Below are 16,605 nucleotides of genomic sequence, written 5' to 3' on the forward strand. Positions count from 1 at the left end.
AGATGCAATATCAAAAGTAGGATCTATGAAAGAAAATCTTACAAAAGTCTATGTCAAGAGAATGAGGAGACAAGCCACAGACTTGGAGAAAATATTTGCAAAAGACACCATTTGTAAAGGACTTTCATCCAAAATATACAAAGAACTCAACAATAAGTAAACAAACAATTCAATTTTTTTATGATCAAAAGATCTGAACAGATTCAACAGAGATATTCAGATGCCAAGTAAGCATGTGAAGGACGTACAACATCATGTGTCATTATGCAATTGCAAATTAAAACAAAAATGAGTTACCACTACCTACCTATTAGACTGGCCAAAATGCAAAACACTGACACCAAATGATGGCAAGAAAGTGTAGCAGCTGGAACTCTCATTCACGGGTGGTAGGAATGCAAAATGGTACAGCCACTTTGAAAGACAGTTTGGCAGTTTCTTTTGAAACAGCATAGTCTTATCATGTGATCCAGCAGACACTTCTTAGTATTTACCCAAATTAATTAACTTTTATCTTCACAAAACCTGCACACATATATTTATAGCAGTTTTATTCATAATTTCCAAAATTTGGAAACAACTAAGATATCTTTCAGTAGGTGAATGGGTAAATAAACCATGGTACACCCAAGGAACAGAATATTATTCAGTGATGGGAAAAAAAAAAGAGCTATCCAGCTTTGAAAGACATGGAGGAAATTTAAATATATATTAGAATGAAAAAAGAAAATCTAGAAAGGCTACATACTGTATGATTCCAGCTATATGACAGTCTGGAAAAGGCAAAACTATGGAGACAGTAAAAATATCAGTGATTGCTAGGGGTTAGGTGCAGGGTGGGATGAATGGGCAGAGCACAAAGGATATTTAGGGTGGTGAAAGTATTTTGTATGATACTACAATAGTGGATATATGTCAAAACCCATAAAATATATAACACCAAGAGTGAACCCTAATGTAAGCTATGAACTTAAATGATGATGATGCATCAAAGTAGGTTCACTGACTGTAATAAATGTACCACTGTGTAGTAAAGAAGGTTGTGGGTAGGAGGGAACAGAGGATATTTACCCTCTGTACTTTCAGTTTTGCTGTGAACCTAAAACTGATTTTAAAACAAATTTTATTATTTTGTAAATAATATATAATTCATAAAGTTATATAGTTATGCAATTCATATATATATATATATGATTTATATATACCAAATATATATATACCATTATTAACTCACAGCTCACGGTTTGGTTAGGTGAAGGATAATGAAGTTTGGGTCTTTAGGAAAGAATGAAAATGCAGTGGAGAAATTATTCAGTGAGAGAATGAGCAAAAAGTAGTAAAATGGGAAGTTCCTTGGGGGTCTAGTGGCTAAGACTCGACACTCCCAATGCAGGAGGCACAGGTTCAATTCCTGGTCAGAGAACTAGATCCCACATGCTGCAACTAAAGAGTCCACATGCCACAGTGAAGATCAGGGATCCTGTGTGCCACAACTAAGATTGAGGCAGTCAAAGAAATAAATAAATATTTTTTAAAATAGTAAGATTATATGATGCTAGAGGTATTTTTAAGTGGGAGAGAATAAGGAAGCTGAACTGGAGATGGGTCAAATTAAAAGCAAATCTTTTAGAGTAAAAATGCTCATTATAAAATCAAACATCAGTCACATCAATCACTATATTGGCTTCAAAATCAAACTGTTCTGAAACAATCCCTCACAGAATGCCACCTTGGCTTCTAAAAAGACCACACATCATGTTTCTTCCATCAACTTGTTCACCCTCTACAGTGCTTCCTGGCCCTCATAGTGTACATGCTCTTCTTCAGAACTAATCTAAATCTTTACCATTATAGCTTATGTCAATTTTTTTTTTATCCTGTGTTCAGTAATTATGGGCATAACAACTAGACTAGGCATGCTGTTATAGAATTGCCAGGAATTCTCCAAGTCCTGATCCCCAGACCCTGCATGAACATTATGGCCATAGTGATTTACTGGCTCCTTCTTACTAGATGTTTGTCCTTGGGCCTGTCACTAAACCTCATTGAATCTCCATTCTCACCTCTATCCCCCCACCACTATAAACCAGGGCTGATACCATCTACTTCCTTTGATTGTAACGACCCTAATGGAAGTTCACATTGGAAAGGAACCAGTGCTGGTCCTGACTTGGAGTACATGCTCTGTGAACTGGGTTTCTGGTTCTATTTCCCTAAAAAGATAGCACGCATTTGCATTTCTCTTTTTCTTTCAGAGAATCAGCCTACATTAATCCTCTCATTAAGGATTAATCAACCTACCTTAATCCTCTTAATCTCTCATTAATCCTCTTAATCCTTTATGAGATTTCCCTGATGGCTCAGAGGTAAAGTGTCTGCCTACAGTGTGGGAGACCTGGGTTCGATCCCTGGGTCGGGAAGATCCTTTAGAGAAGGAAATGGCAACCCACTCCAATACTCTTGCCTGGAAAATCCCATGGACAGAGGAGCCTGGTAGTCTACAGTCCATGGGATCACAAAGAGTCGGACACGACTAAGCAACCAAACTTTCACGTATGATTGGCCTCTCTGTCTTCCTCCTCTCTCTTCTGTAAACCCTTCCCCTGACCTAACCTTCTTAAGTCTGGGGTCTTGGCATTAAGCAATAGCCTTTGCTTGCTTCCTTATACATATCTTCTCTCTTTTAGAGTTGATGATGCCTTTTGATGGACAAGAAGCCTTTTTTTCCACTATGTTGTCTTTTTGCCTCCATCTCAAAGCCCAGACTTCCCTCATTCTTTTTGTTCTCCTAACCCAGATCTGCGTAATTTGACCTGGGGTTAGGGTGGTTACAGATCCCTGGCCCTCCACCACTCCAAGGAGTACTTGCCCTGACTATTCACATTCCTGTCAAAGAATATTAATCTTTCTCCAGACACTCCTTGGTCCTTCCCGTACTGCAATACTTTGGAGGAGGCCAGAGCCCTGGTGGCTTAGTGGTAAAGAATTAACCTGCAATGCAGGAGACACAGGTTCAATCCCTGGGTCAGGAAGATCCCCTGGAGTAGGAAATGGCAACCCACTCCCATAGCCTTGCCTGGAAAACCCCTGGACAGAAGAGCCTGGTGGGCTATACAGTCCATGGGGTCGCAAAAGAGCCGGACATGACTTAGCAACTAAACAACAACAGAGCCTAGCAGTGCTCATTCTCGAGGGTGTCTGGCCTTGCAATTACAAAGGCCCATCACAGTGTCAAAGATGGATGAAAAGGCGACAAGGCTTCTTTCTTGTCCCAAGACACATTACTAAGTTTTCAAGTAGCTCAGGGAGGTAGGTAAGAATTGGTAGGTGGAAGGATGCTGTTTACAGAGATCAAAGTGCAAAGCTTGAATTGAGAGACAAAAGTCAGGGATGTCTAAACTGCTTTGATAATCCTTGTATAGCCTGAGCCCTGATCCTCAGCCTGTGGGTTTTGACTTTTGCCGCTGGCCACTCTGCTTCCTGGAGTGCTACAGTCCATGGGGTCGCAGAGTCGGACATGACTTGGTGACTGAACAACAACAACTCTGCTTTCTGCAGTGAGGTTCCCTCTCTGATTAATTTCCAGATTAAAAAAAAAGAAATCAAAATTTTCAGTCAAATAAACTAGATTGAACCTTCCTGCCACTCCGCCTCTCTCTCCCACCTCCCTGCCCCCACATTCTACTCCCATTTCCAGAAACAAACAAAAACACAAAACTAAAGTAACCTTGAAGCCAAGTTCCACTAAGCACTGGACAACTTACTGGTTTCTCTTCAAGACATCCCTAGAGTTGAGTCAAAATGGTGACTTAAAATCTACATTTCCAAGGTCACTTATTGATTCAGCATACAAATGTTTCTTGAGATCCTATCATGTGCATGACACTCCATTCTGCAGGGCTCAGACATGCCCCTTGACACCTTTCCAATGTGTTCAAATTCCAAAATATTCAGATAAGACCCCAAATAATACTAAGATGACAAGAATAGTATTAGTGGGGGAGTTGATAAGGAGTTTCAGGCAAGAGGAAATACACTCTCTGAGAGGAATATCATAACATAAGACTTTTGGGAGGAGGTGACATTTAAGCTGAATCTTTAGGGAGAATTGAAACAATGTTTATGCATAAAAACTGTCTAGGTATAAGCAAACATACATTTTTTAAGTGAAAGACTGTTGGTCTGGGAGTCAACAGACCTGAGTTAGAATCTCAGTTCTGTCATTCATTGCCTTAAAGACTACCTTCCCCACTCAGACCCTCTGTTCCCTCATAGATAAAATGACAATATTTGGTTAGCTTAGTCTTAAAGGTACTGAATATGCTTCCATACTGATATAGCTTTTCAAGTGTTAGATAGACCAGTTTGCTTCAAGATAGAATAGGTGAAAGAGAATAATGCAAGGGTATTGGGTCTATGTTGTGAAAAGGATTGAATGTAGGGCCTGGGAGCCTGAGCAGAGAAAGAAAATAGAAGCCAAGTCCCAGGCTTAAGCCCTGAGGTTGTACATTTTGCCTGGTTCCAACTTAAGAACATGAACTTTGCAATCTGAGCTACCTAGAATGGGAACCTAGCTCTACTACATACCAGTAGTTCATTTAAATAATCATGCCACCTCTCTGAGCCTTGATTTCTTTGTCTCTAAAATGGGAGTGATAGTAAGTAAAATTGCAAAGATTGAATGAGGTCATGTACACAAAGTGCCTATAAATATGTGATTTTCCTGCTCCTTAGTCCCTTCTCCCCAGTGCCAGGTTTTAATTAGTCTAAAACCCTACAATGTCTTCCTATCTCATTTAGAGTAAAAGCTTAGGAATTAAAAATGACCCACCCTATGTTTGGACCTCATCTACCTGTTAGCCACACTTTCCTTCTTGCTATTTCTCCAATAAAAGACAGGCTTTTCTTTTTATTTGCTGTTCCCTCTGTCTGGATCCTCGCTTCATAGCTCAATCCATCACTTTTTCTATATTTTACTTAAACATTATTTCTAAGTAAGGTCCTCCCAGACCACCATATATTAAATTGAAACATCCTCTAGCATTCCTTATTTTCTTTTCTGCTTTCTTTTTCTTTACAATGTTGATAATTACTATCTGACATACCATAAAATTTAATTACTTATTAGTATACCTCCCCTTGAGAATATAAGCTTAACAAGGGCTTTGTTCACTATTGATGTTTCCATATATAGAATAGCACCTAGCACTCAATAAATATTGAGTAAATTAATGAATATAGTGGTCCTGTGCTGTGTGCCAAGTGTTATTAAACAGTTTGCATACATCATCTCAGGAAATCCTGCCTTCAAAATACAGACACTGTTAGTATCCCTATTATACAAGGGGAAACCCTGAAACTCCCAGAAGTAATATGATATTTCTGAAGCCAAAGAGGGTTAGTTAATGAAGGTGCCAGGTTGTGTTCGACTTTATGGAGAAGCATATTCTCTGAATAGGAACACATCTTGAATTAAAGGTTGTGGTAGGCTTTGGGAGGGGTCAGGAGTGAGGGAGAAGGAATGTGCGTGCATGCTAAGTCACTTCAGTCGTGGAGGGAGAAGGAATACTGGAATATAAACTGGTTTTGTCATCAAGAGGTGATCTGATTTCTTGAAGTAAAATCTTGAGTTCACTGGCATTTACTGGCAACTCCATGTCTTTTTCAACAATTTTAACTTTACAAAGGAAATTGCAAGTGTGAAAGCAAGTTGGGAGCTTCAGCTGCTCTGAGTTTGAGCCTGCAGGAATTTGGCTTTTTGTGAGTACTGGCAGAAAGAGACACCTAAGCAAGACTAGTGAACTGACAGGAAAATAAGAAAGCCCACTCACTATCCACAAGAGTCTTCTCCTTCTTTCCTTTCTGTTTTCATAACGTCCTCTCTTTATCTTTCTTTAATTTGTACACATTTGTAAAACATTCAATTAATCCAGCCTATCACCTACTGGAATACAACCTCAGGAAGGCAGAGCAGGAATGTTTGTCTTGTTCACTGCTCTATCCCCTGAGTCTACAGCAGCCTAGCACATAGTAGGCACACAATATATAGTTGTGAAATGAATTTCTGTCCTCAGAAACAAAGCTCTCCTCCTATTGGGGGGTGGGCAATGAAGAGAAGGGAAAGCCCTTTTTAGTACTATCATGGGCCAGTGCCATGTGGAGTGCCTGTGTCAGGGACTGTGGGCAGAGAAGACACCAAGAATGCAGACTAGGTGCAGATCAGCATAAAGGGAAGAAGCCACAGGGTAAGGACCAAATAACAGGATTTTGCCCTGATTCTACACCTCTCTATCTCACTTTGCGGGGAACTGGTCAGAAACCTCTGGAGGAGCTCCTGCTTCCAAAAGCGCAAAGTTAGTGCTATGGGATCAGGTGGACAAAAGCGAGAAAGATGAGATTGAAAGGCACAGGATCTCTTGGAGAGGATGTAGAGTGAACAAGTCCTTGTGAAAGTGAAATGGCCGTTCATTTGAATGCAAATGCTATGTAAAAGCCTAAAGCCCCTTGACGTCAGCCCAGCAATTGGGGGCCCGTCTATACAGGGCTACCAGTCACCTGGAAACCGTCAGGGTAGGAAACGCCTATGGAGTAGTCGGAGGGGCGTGCAGCACAGCTAAACTTCTGGTTCCCTACTGCTTCTCAAAGTCGGATTGGGACCTTATAGGGACTTCAGGATGCCTTAGGGAGCTCCTTTCTCATATCCAAGCCACTATGTACAGAAGCTGCCTTTTGGAAAAAGAAGCGGACATGTACTCCAGCACTCTCAGGAGCCCCGCAGGAGGTGGCACCGCCGGGGCTGGTGCCACTGGGGATGGTGGGAGTCTTCTGCCAGCCTCCAACTTCGCAGCGGCCCCTTCTTATGCGCACTACATGAGATATCCCCATATGCCTGGTATGGATCCTCACGGGCCACCGCTGGGAGCCTGGGGGTCACCCTATAGTCCCCCCCGTGAAGACTGGAGCGTGTATCCCGGGCCATCCAGTACTATGGGTACGGTCCCCATGAACGACATGACCTCGAGCCCCGCCGCTTTCAGCTCACCGGAATATAGCAACCTGGGCCCCGCAGGGGGTGGAAACAGCGGTAGCAGCTTGCCAACACCAGCGGGAGGATCACTGTTCCCCATCGACGCTGGCATCGCAGGTGAGAGTTCTAGCAGAAGCCGTCACAGCCCCTATGCATGGATGCGCAAGACAGTGCAGGTGACTGGTGAGTAACTGATACCAATGCTCTGGTCCTTTTCCTTCCTTTGCTTCTTCTCTACTTCTCTTGGCCTTCTGGTCCTCCTACTTCTCAGACTTCTCTCCGAACAGCTTAGCTAAGGAGACCACTACGTGGCTTACTGCCCAGGGCCCCAGACCACAAGTGACCTCCCTCGTTTGTGCCTCTGCTCAAAAACAGAGTGTAGTGCTTGGAACTAAGCTGACAGAAGAGGACTTTTTCATCATTTTCTGATCAGCCAAAGGAGCAACTGCGGTGACGATGGACATACTGAACCACAAAGATCAAGATCCAACCCTACAGTTGCCCAGATAGGAAAACAGATTCACGGGGAAGGTCAGTGGGTGAATGAGGAGAGGACAACTATGTTTCTCTATGCTCAGTCACTGCTGCTCGCCTGTTCCATTTCAAAACCTTCTCTATCTGAGCAGATCGGCTTCTCCCCCAAATCTGGTGACAGTTAACTTAGATTTAGTGCTTGATTGGCAATAGGCAGTCCAGTTTAGCCACAAAGGCCCTTATGGCAAAATGGCCTCCTCACCCTGGACTCTCAAGGAGGCTCCAGTTTCCTTTGCCCAAGCTGGCAGGAGCCAGCTGAATTCAAACCCAATGCCTTTGTACAACTTTCCTTCCACCAATGGAAAGCTACAGCACACCACTGGGACATAATAAGCTGCTCAACCCTAACATTCCAGGGGTGTGCACCAATATCAGCCCCAGCATCAATAAAGTTAAAGGGATTAAAGCCCTCCTAACAGTACAGGCAGGCATTTCCAGGTGCAGGGACTGGACACAGGCTTTTCAGGACACATAGGAAAGCCCAGAGATCTCAGCCTAATGCCAACTCACGCTCCTACCAGCAAGCTACTGGTTGGCGGCTACTGGGAGGGGGGTGTGTGCAGGGGTGTGGGGTGGGGGTGGGGGTGTACTTTGCATACTCTGCTTTAATCTTGGACAGGGGCTGGAGGAGGGAGGTGGGGAAATGTTTGTTTTCAGCTATAGTTGTGCTTTTATCACATTCATATTCCAACTCATCACTCCCTTTCATTAGAGAAAATTAGTAAAATTCAGCTCTATCACTTTCATCCCCCTGGGGAAGAAATGACAATTCAAAAGCATTTGCCCATAATGATTATGCTTCTGCTCACAGTTCTGCACTTTTTCTCTGCTTAAAAATAGCAAAAGCAAGAGGGTGGAAAGGGACCAAATTTTATCATTGAGAGTACTCAGCCTGGAGGAGGCAATTCCAATTGATTAGGACATTACTAGGGTAACAATCCCAAATTAAGAGTAGAGCTTAAATATTTAGCTCTAAAGTGTTTGTAAGTAAATCTGCATATTGCCTTTTGAAATACGAGTGAGTTGGTGGGCTAAAAATAATAGAAAGTATGCTTAGGGTGGGGCACTGTCAAGGTTGTTATTATATCTAATCTTAGGGTGGTAATTAACACCTATTCACTAAGACCTAACCATCAGCAAAAGACACAAAAGCCAGAAAAGTGGCTGCTCCAGTTCAGGATTATGTTTTGAAATACTTTAAAAAAGGAAAGTCACTAGTATGTTGTTTGGAAGACAAAACAATGGGAAGGAAAGGACAAGGTAAAATAATTATCTTGAGTCATGAATTTTCTGTTTAAAAGAGAAAATATGATGGGTTTTTCTCTGTTTGATAGTCTTCATTTGCCTTTGTCAGAGTCTCTCTTTTGTATAATTCCGGTGCCAGGAAAAGTTTAGAAAGGGACTCTAAATTACTCTGTGGAGTCTTCATCTTTAGCTCAGTCTTCAAACCTTGCTGTACAATACCATCTTCACAAGATTTTCTCTCCAACTTCTATGAGAAATTCTAAATTGAATGATTTTAGAACCTCACTAACTTGTGGCAGCCTATCCTATAGATGAGGCTTTATTAAATTCAATCACCATTTCATTTTAATGTCTTATAAAAATACCCCTTTACTTTATTCTTGCAGCCTAAGTACATATTTAGCAATGATTCAAGAATATGATGAAAAGTATGGACCCTCTTCCAGAAAAATGCTCAAGGGCACAAATGCATATGTACACACTTCATTTTTTCCACCAGATTTTTTAAATTTTTATTTACTTTTTGGTCTTGCCAAGCAACATATAAGATCTTACTTCCCTGACCATGGACCAAACCCATGCTTTCTGCAGTGGAAGCACAGAGTCTTAACCACTGGACTGCCAGGGAAGTCTCACATATGTCATTTATTTGAATAATTTGGGGAGACTCATGGATACACTGAAAACCCTTCCATAGATCTCAGGTTATGAACTGATAATCTGAGAAAAAATTAAGCTGATCATCTCTCTGTATCACTCCAAACCAAAAGGCATCCATTTGTATGCTTAGTACATAATGAGTGTTAAACAAATATCTGTTAAGTGAATAAGTCAGATCCTCCTAAATTTTATATTTCGCTCTGTAGTATTATAGGACATTTGACTTATGCCTGAGAACAAAACAGATGATCTACAAAATGGAAGTAACCCCTCCTTGATTATGGTAGTCAAATGAAAACTCTTTATATTATTTAAGAATGTTTTAACTAGCCTTAAGTTAAAGAAACAAAAATACGCACATTAGGGGACAATTGGAAAACATTTCATAGTGATTATCATGGCATTTGATTTTTGAATGACAGAAAGGGGACTGACATACAGAATAAATGACTGTTCACTAAGAGATTTGATTTAAGTGAGATATTTTTATTTTCGCTTTGTTCCCTAAATAGTCTGTTTGAAAACATACCTTGTTTTAAAAATTATGTGAAAAGGAAACTGACAGAGATCTTCCACGAAAAGTTCATAATTTTCATATTTTAAACATTGTCAGTTTAAAAGTTCAGTATTTTCATATTTTAAACATTGACAGCACTACTCTAGGGATTTTTTCATTTTGTTTTTATTTTACCCAGAGTTGTAGCCTTGTATGAGTATTGGAAAGGCGGTAACCTAAGCAGGGCTGGAAAGGAGCTTTGTTTTTAGGGGTGGGAAAGAAGAGGAGAGAAGGAAGTGACTTTGAATAATTCTGATTAACCCACTGGACAAAAGACAGAAAACCAAGGAAGTTAAAAGGTTTTCTTTAGTTAGACATTTCAGAAAATGAGTTACTTAGCAATCCCTAAAGCTTATCATTATCTTTCTTGGTTTTGATCATTTTTTAAAATTGGACAATTTTTATAAATGAATTTGGATGCAATTTTTAACTAAAAGCAGCAAAAGATTACCATCGCATGAAAACTCATTATGATGGTGTTAATTACACTCTGCTCCCTATTGAAAGGGATTGGTGTTAATCATCTTTACCCTCACTGTCACCATCATCATAATCCTTAGGTCTGGAGAGTGCTTTTCTGCCTAATAGCACTTTCACAGCCAGTCTCTCAAATGAGCACATTTAGGTGATGATAAGTCATCATATATAATGACATTTGTTTGCAAACTCTGTAGGGATCCTGTCTCCTTATGGGAACTACAGAGGTTTGTCAAAGTCATTGGTCAGGGCAAGTAATGAAATCCCACCACAGAGCTTTGAAGCAGCCCTGTAATACAACTTAAAGTTTATTATTTTCATAGATTAACTCACAATAATGCTGGAGAAGGGGAAGCCCTCACCCTCAGCACTGTCATAGTCTCTGGGAGAAGAGAATGGCTTGAACAATAAAAGCTACTGCTTTCAGTACTTTGTTAGTGTTTTAGTATGGAAATATGGTTCTATGCTCCACTAGAAAATGTCCAAAACCCAGTCAATCAGATTTCATCATTTAAGGGAAGAGACAATGAAGTAAGTGGAAAGAAAATAGCTTGGAAGGAGGGACACAAGAGGAGCACCAGGAAATGAGAATTCATTTCTCTTCGTTAAACGTGCAAGTCAGTATTTCCAACTAATCTAGTCTTCTTGAGGTCTGAGGTCTTATCCATAAGATTGGGGCAACAGACTTTTTTTTAACACTTTGCATGGCTTTGATATGCAGCCTAGCTCTTCCTCATCCCTCCTTTCTTTAGGGGTTATATTGCCGGAAAGGGTGAGGATTTTCATGGCAAATAAAGAGGCCTGGTATTGACTTTATTGTCCTCAGAAGAAACTGCAAGAGGGGAATTTATGACCAATGGGGGTGGGGAAGAATTGCAACCTTCCAGAATTCTTGAAGTCTGGTTATATTTACTGATTATCAAAGAGTTGAAAACAGACAAACACACATTAAATTTTAACTTCTGCCTCAAGTTAGAATTTAAACACTCAGTCACTTTGGGATTAGGAACAGTTTTAGGGACCATCTCTTCAAAGATATACTTTGATTCTAAGATTTTAGGTTCTAGAAATAAATTAAACCTCAATGTTTTCATTGTGACCTCAAATATACATTCTGCCTTTGTAACATACCAGATGACAGAACTTTGGTTTCCTAGATTCCGAAAAGCAGCTGAAGTTTGTTTTCTGTATCTGTGAGTCTGTTTCTGTTTTGCATATACATTCATTTGTATTATATTTTTGATTCCACATATAAGTGATACCATATAGTATTTGTCTTTCTCTGTCTGACATTTCACTGAGCATAATATTGCCTTGGTCTTTCCAGGTTGTTGCAAATGAACCTAACACAATATTGTGAATCAACTATACTTCAATTTAAAAAATTGGTTTCAAAAAACTTCATGAAAAACAAGCAAACAAAGAGAAAACCAGCTCATAGTTTGAGCCTTTGAGATAGATTAACTGACTGGAGCTCATCATTTTCCATTTTCAAGAAGGAAAGTTTTGTTTAGTTCTTTAGTCCATGACTTAATCCTAAAACATATCTCTCATCTAGAATTTGTTTTTGCATTCATGTCCCCTTTTTTTTCTTTCCTGGAGATGAAAGGGTGTCTGACATTTGTTTAGGGCTTGTAAATTCCAAACCAATTGGCTGGTGTTCCTGAATGTAAAGAGGGTTCAAGATGGGATCTGATGCTTTGTAACTCTTTGTTAAGCTTGTGCTGCATCTTAACACCTCAATGGAGTTTAGGGAAACACTTTAAAGAAACCTTTGTCTTACAGATCGCTCCCCAAAACTTTACATCAAAAACAACCAGGGAAGATCAGAAGGGGGTTTCCAAAAGCTATAGAGAAAAGGAGGAAGGTCCTGGAGGGGGTTAGAAAAATTGAAAAGAAAAAGAAACTTCCTAATCACCTTTGGAAAATTTAAAAAGAGGAATAAAACTCTATTTGAAGGAGGGCATGAGAAATTAGTTAAACGTTGTAACACAAAGCAAATGTTTGGATATCCTTTCAAAGAATACTAGAATACCCATTTTATTCTGGTAAAGTCAACAACTCCCCCTACTTCCCCCACTCATTTTCCAATCGGGAATAAAAAATTTTTTTTAACTCCCTCAAAAATCCCTGGAGAAGGAAATGGCAACCCACTCCAGTATTCTTGTCTGGGAAGTCCCATGGACTAAGAAGCCTGGAGGGCTACACTCCATGGGATTTGAAGAGTTAGATACAACTGAGTGACTAAACAACATCAGCAACAAAAAAACTAAACTATTTTTCTAATAGGTGAAAAGAAAGTGAAAGTGAAGTAGCTCAGTCGTGTCCGACCCTTTGAGACCCCGTGGACTGTAGTCCGCCAGGCTCCTCCATCCATGGGATTCTCCAGGCAAGAGTACTGGAGTGGGTTGCCATGTCCTTCTCCAGGGGATCTTCCTGACCCAGGGATCTTCCCGAACCCTGGTCTCTTGCATTGCAGGCAGACGCTTTACTGTCTGAGCCACCAGGGAAGCCCATAGAGCTATTGTAGAACAGAATCTAAGTGACAATATATGTTTTCTTTTTAAATTACTATCCAAATGAAATTCTGTCTAGAATGTGCATGTAATAAGAATGTCAGTATCACAAAACAGTTTGCTACACTTGGGCCATTCTTATGCTGCCCAGCATATTTAAACTAGGAATAACATTTGGCACACTGGACTTGGAGTCAGAGGTATATGTTTGGGTCCCCATTCCTAAGCCCACTAGCACAAAGCCACTTACCTACACTGAGCCTGTTTCCTTCTCTGTACAATGGGAATAAGACACATTCTGCATAAGTTGAAAGGGTAGGTGAGTGAAAGGTTCAATAGGAGACAACATGAAAGAACTGTATACAATATAAATGGAAGTGCGTGTATAATGGATGGTGCTACTATTGCCAATACTGTTCTCATATGTGAGTGGGAAGGGAATGCAAATCATGGCTAAAGTGTTTGCTTTAAAATGCTTTGGTATAACAGTATGTCAATGGTGCTGTGATAGATGTGTTGAATGCATGTGTGTGTGTGTATGTGTGTGTGTGAAATAGCCACGGATGACAAAGTACTTAATGAAGAAATGGACTTATGACATATTTGGTTCAAAAAATGTACTTGTTTTATATTTGAAAGTAATAGCTAAGGGTAGGAACAGTGGTTCTGATTCCTCCAACCAAAATAATCTCCAAAGGAAAAAAATATGATTAAATACATTCCTTTCTCCCCTAACAGGGAAAACCAGGACAAAAGAAAAGTACCGTGTAGTTTACACAGATCATCAAAGGTTGGAGCTGGAGAAAGAATTCCACTGCAATAGATATATCACCATTCGGAGAAAATCAGAGCTTGCAGTCAACTTGGGCCTTTCTGAGAGACAGGTACACCGGAAGTACATTTAGCATTTTTCATATAAGCATTTCAATAGGCTAAGATTTTAAGGACATCTATAAGCAGGAGGCAAGCAAAAGAAGACTAACCAATTCTCAAAGCTTTCCTAAAGCCCATTTTTTTCCTATTGAACCTCTTAGTGTGGTGGGCACTATGTAGGTGTGGAAACAAGGGTGGGGACAAAGTGGATGGAGAAGGATTAAAATCCTCAGCCAGGTCAAAACCTTGATATGATTTCCCAAGTAGTTACAATCTATGTGTGAAGTGGAAATCTGTCAATCATGGCAATTATCTGGCTTATATCAGTCAAATTATAACAGTAAATGAACACCAATGCTTATACCTGAAGCAAGTTTTTCTATTATTCAGGCTAGGAGATTTAATTTTCTGTAGTCTATTAATCCTATGATTCCTGCCTCAAATTTAGCTTACTGTGGACACTCAGTGAAAATTAAATCTTGGCAAGAATCAGTGGTTTCCACTCACCCAGATTTTGACATGACATAACTACTTGATGTTCTTTTTTTTTTTTTCCACTAAGGTCTAGGAGTAATCCTGGATATCATAGAATTCTAGAACTGTAAAGTCCTTTAGTGTCTTATCCCAAGTAGTCTGCATTTGAACCATTTATAAAGACACAATGATATCACAGCAAGAGGTATAGTACTTCATCACCCTTGTTCACCCAGTTCTGTTTCATTAACCTTACTTTTAAAAAAAATTTTTACATGGCATGTAGGATCCTAGTTCTCAGACCAGGGGTCAAACCTGTGCCCTGTGCATTGGAAGTGCAGAGTCTTAACTTCTGGGCTGCCAGGGAAGTCCCTAACCTTAGTGCTTTACTAACAGTTCATAATCACCTTTGCTATTTAAATCCCTCCCTTTTCATCACCATGTCTCAGAATCTGCCATTCTATCATTATTTATTTTTACCTGTGCAACAAAGATGGTGAGTGAGGTATAATGTAAAGACTACTGCATTCAGAGTCTGAGGCCCTGGGCTTGATTTCAATTTCATCTCATGCAATATATTTTCCCTCTCTGAGTCTCAGCTTTTTTTAAAAAAATCTGTTGTCAAATGGGCATGCTTCACAAGGTCATTGTGAGGCTCAAGTGATGTATGTGAAAAGGCTTTGTAAATATTAATACTAAAGTCCCTGAACAATATCAGCAATGACTTTGAAAAATGCATTCAGTATGTTGCCCATTAAATCCAAAGCATTTTTTGTTTCAGGTGAAAATCTGGTTTCAAAATCGCAGAGCCAAGGAGAGAAAGATTATCAAAAAGAAAATATCCCAGTTTGAGAACACTGGAGGCTCAGTGCAAAGTGACTCTGGCTCCATCAGCCCTGGGGAACTACCTAATACTTTTTTCACCACCCCATCTGCTGTCTGTGGATTTCAGCCTATCGAGATTCAGCAGGTCATAGTCTCTGAATGAAATCTGAATGAAAGAAAGGCAAAGAGAAATGGAAAATGCTCTTCCTTTAGCATTGTTTTTTTGATCTCTTAAGATATCAGCAGGGGAGTTGCAACATTAGGTAATAATTCCTTGTAAGACAGTATTCAGAATGAGTGGATGCACCATGGACTGAAGATAATTCAAGGATCACTTACTGTTAGGAACTATACCTAGAAAACTCTTGTGTGCGATGCTATGTCAGTCACTCAGGGAACTAGGTGGTAAGCTGTATAATTGAAAGCTATAGTCGCAAGCCCTTGCAACTCTATTATTCACAATTTCAGAAATTTGCTTGTAATATAACATAAAAAAGTTCTGCCAGGATGCACATTTGTGTATGTATACTTGTGTTTATCATTTGATGCTGAGTGTGTCCTTTGACGCTCTTTTTGGGGTGGGGAGAAGGTAAACAGAAAGGTATCTATCTCTAGCTACCTTTTCAAGTGTTTGATTCAAAAGCAAACAGAATTTTCATAACAAGACAAAGGTTTATTAAAACATCAGGAGGTGATTCTGAATCTGCTGTCACTTGTTATTAAAAATAATAAACATTAAAAAGGTTTTGTCCCTTGCTCATACTTGTCTAGCATCAGTTATCTCAAAACTTCCAACCTGCAGTGTCAATTTCAAATCTTGCCAAAACAATGAACTCAGACTAGAACAACACAGTCAGCTTGGTTGAATCACTAGAAAAGGCAGCTCTCCAACACTCAAAGTAAATTCTTCCCCTGTTCTGCCTCTCTATTCCATTTACTGTTAGAAGGTGGAACAGCAGTGAAATTGAACATGAGTACAAGGATAGTATATGTTCTCTAGTTTCTCTCATTGCCGTCATCTCCAGTCTGTTCCATTTTACCTACCTATCATGTCAATGCAATGTGGTCCAAGAAGCTGCAGTTTACAGGTTACAAACACACAACTTAGGCTATAGTGAGCAGAGTTGTCTGGAGTTTGTTGGTCCAGTTTACTGCTTGCATATCCCAGTGGTCAGAAACAGAACTCTGAATCATTTTAAATTGAGATGATTTAAAAGAAAATGTGATTAAAGTAGAAAATCAGAGCATAACTTTCCTTTTCAAAAACCATCTTTGGGTTGGAAACGAGAAGTTTATCCTCCCCATCCTTATGAAAATCTCAGAAAGAGGGTGCCACTTCATTGCCTCCAATAAACATGGGCCAGACAAAAGGTCATCTAAATTGCTGATCACAGAAAATCAGCATTAAAATAAGCCCT

The 16,605-nt window shown here is 39.9% G+C and overlaps 2 protein-coding genes across 2 annotated transcripts in view; both read left to right on the plus strand.

The window, feature by feature from the left end:
- PIN4 (peptidylprolyl cis/trans isomerase, NIMA-interacting 4) overlaps window positions 1-16,605 on the plus strand; it is a 1,195,450-nt gene that overhangs the window by 1,031,806 nt on the left and 147,039 nt on the right. The window lies entirely within an intron of this gene.
- CDX4 (caudal type homeobox 4) lies at window positions 6,712-15,350 on the plus strand. Its single transcript, XM_065914908.1, has 3 exons — window positions 6,712-7,210; window positions 13,754-13,899; window positions 15,144-15,350. The coding sequence occupies exons 1-3, from the start codon at window positions 6,712-6,714 to the stop codon at window positions 15,348-15,350; spliced, it is 852 nt and encodes a 283-aa protein (XP_065770980.1).

The sequence above is a fragment of the Muntiacus reevesi genome, chromosome X (assembly GCF_963930625.1).
Source record: "Muntiacus reevesi chromosome X, mMunRee1.1, whole genome shotgun sequence".
NCBI lineage: Eukaryota > Metazoa > Chordata > Mammalia > Artiodactyla > Cervidae > Muntiacus > Muntiacus reevesi.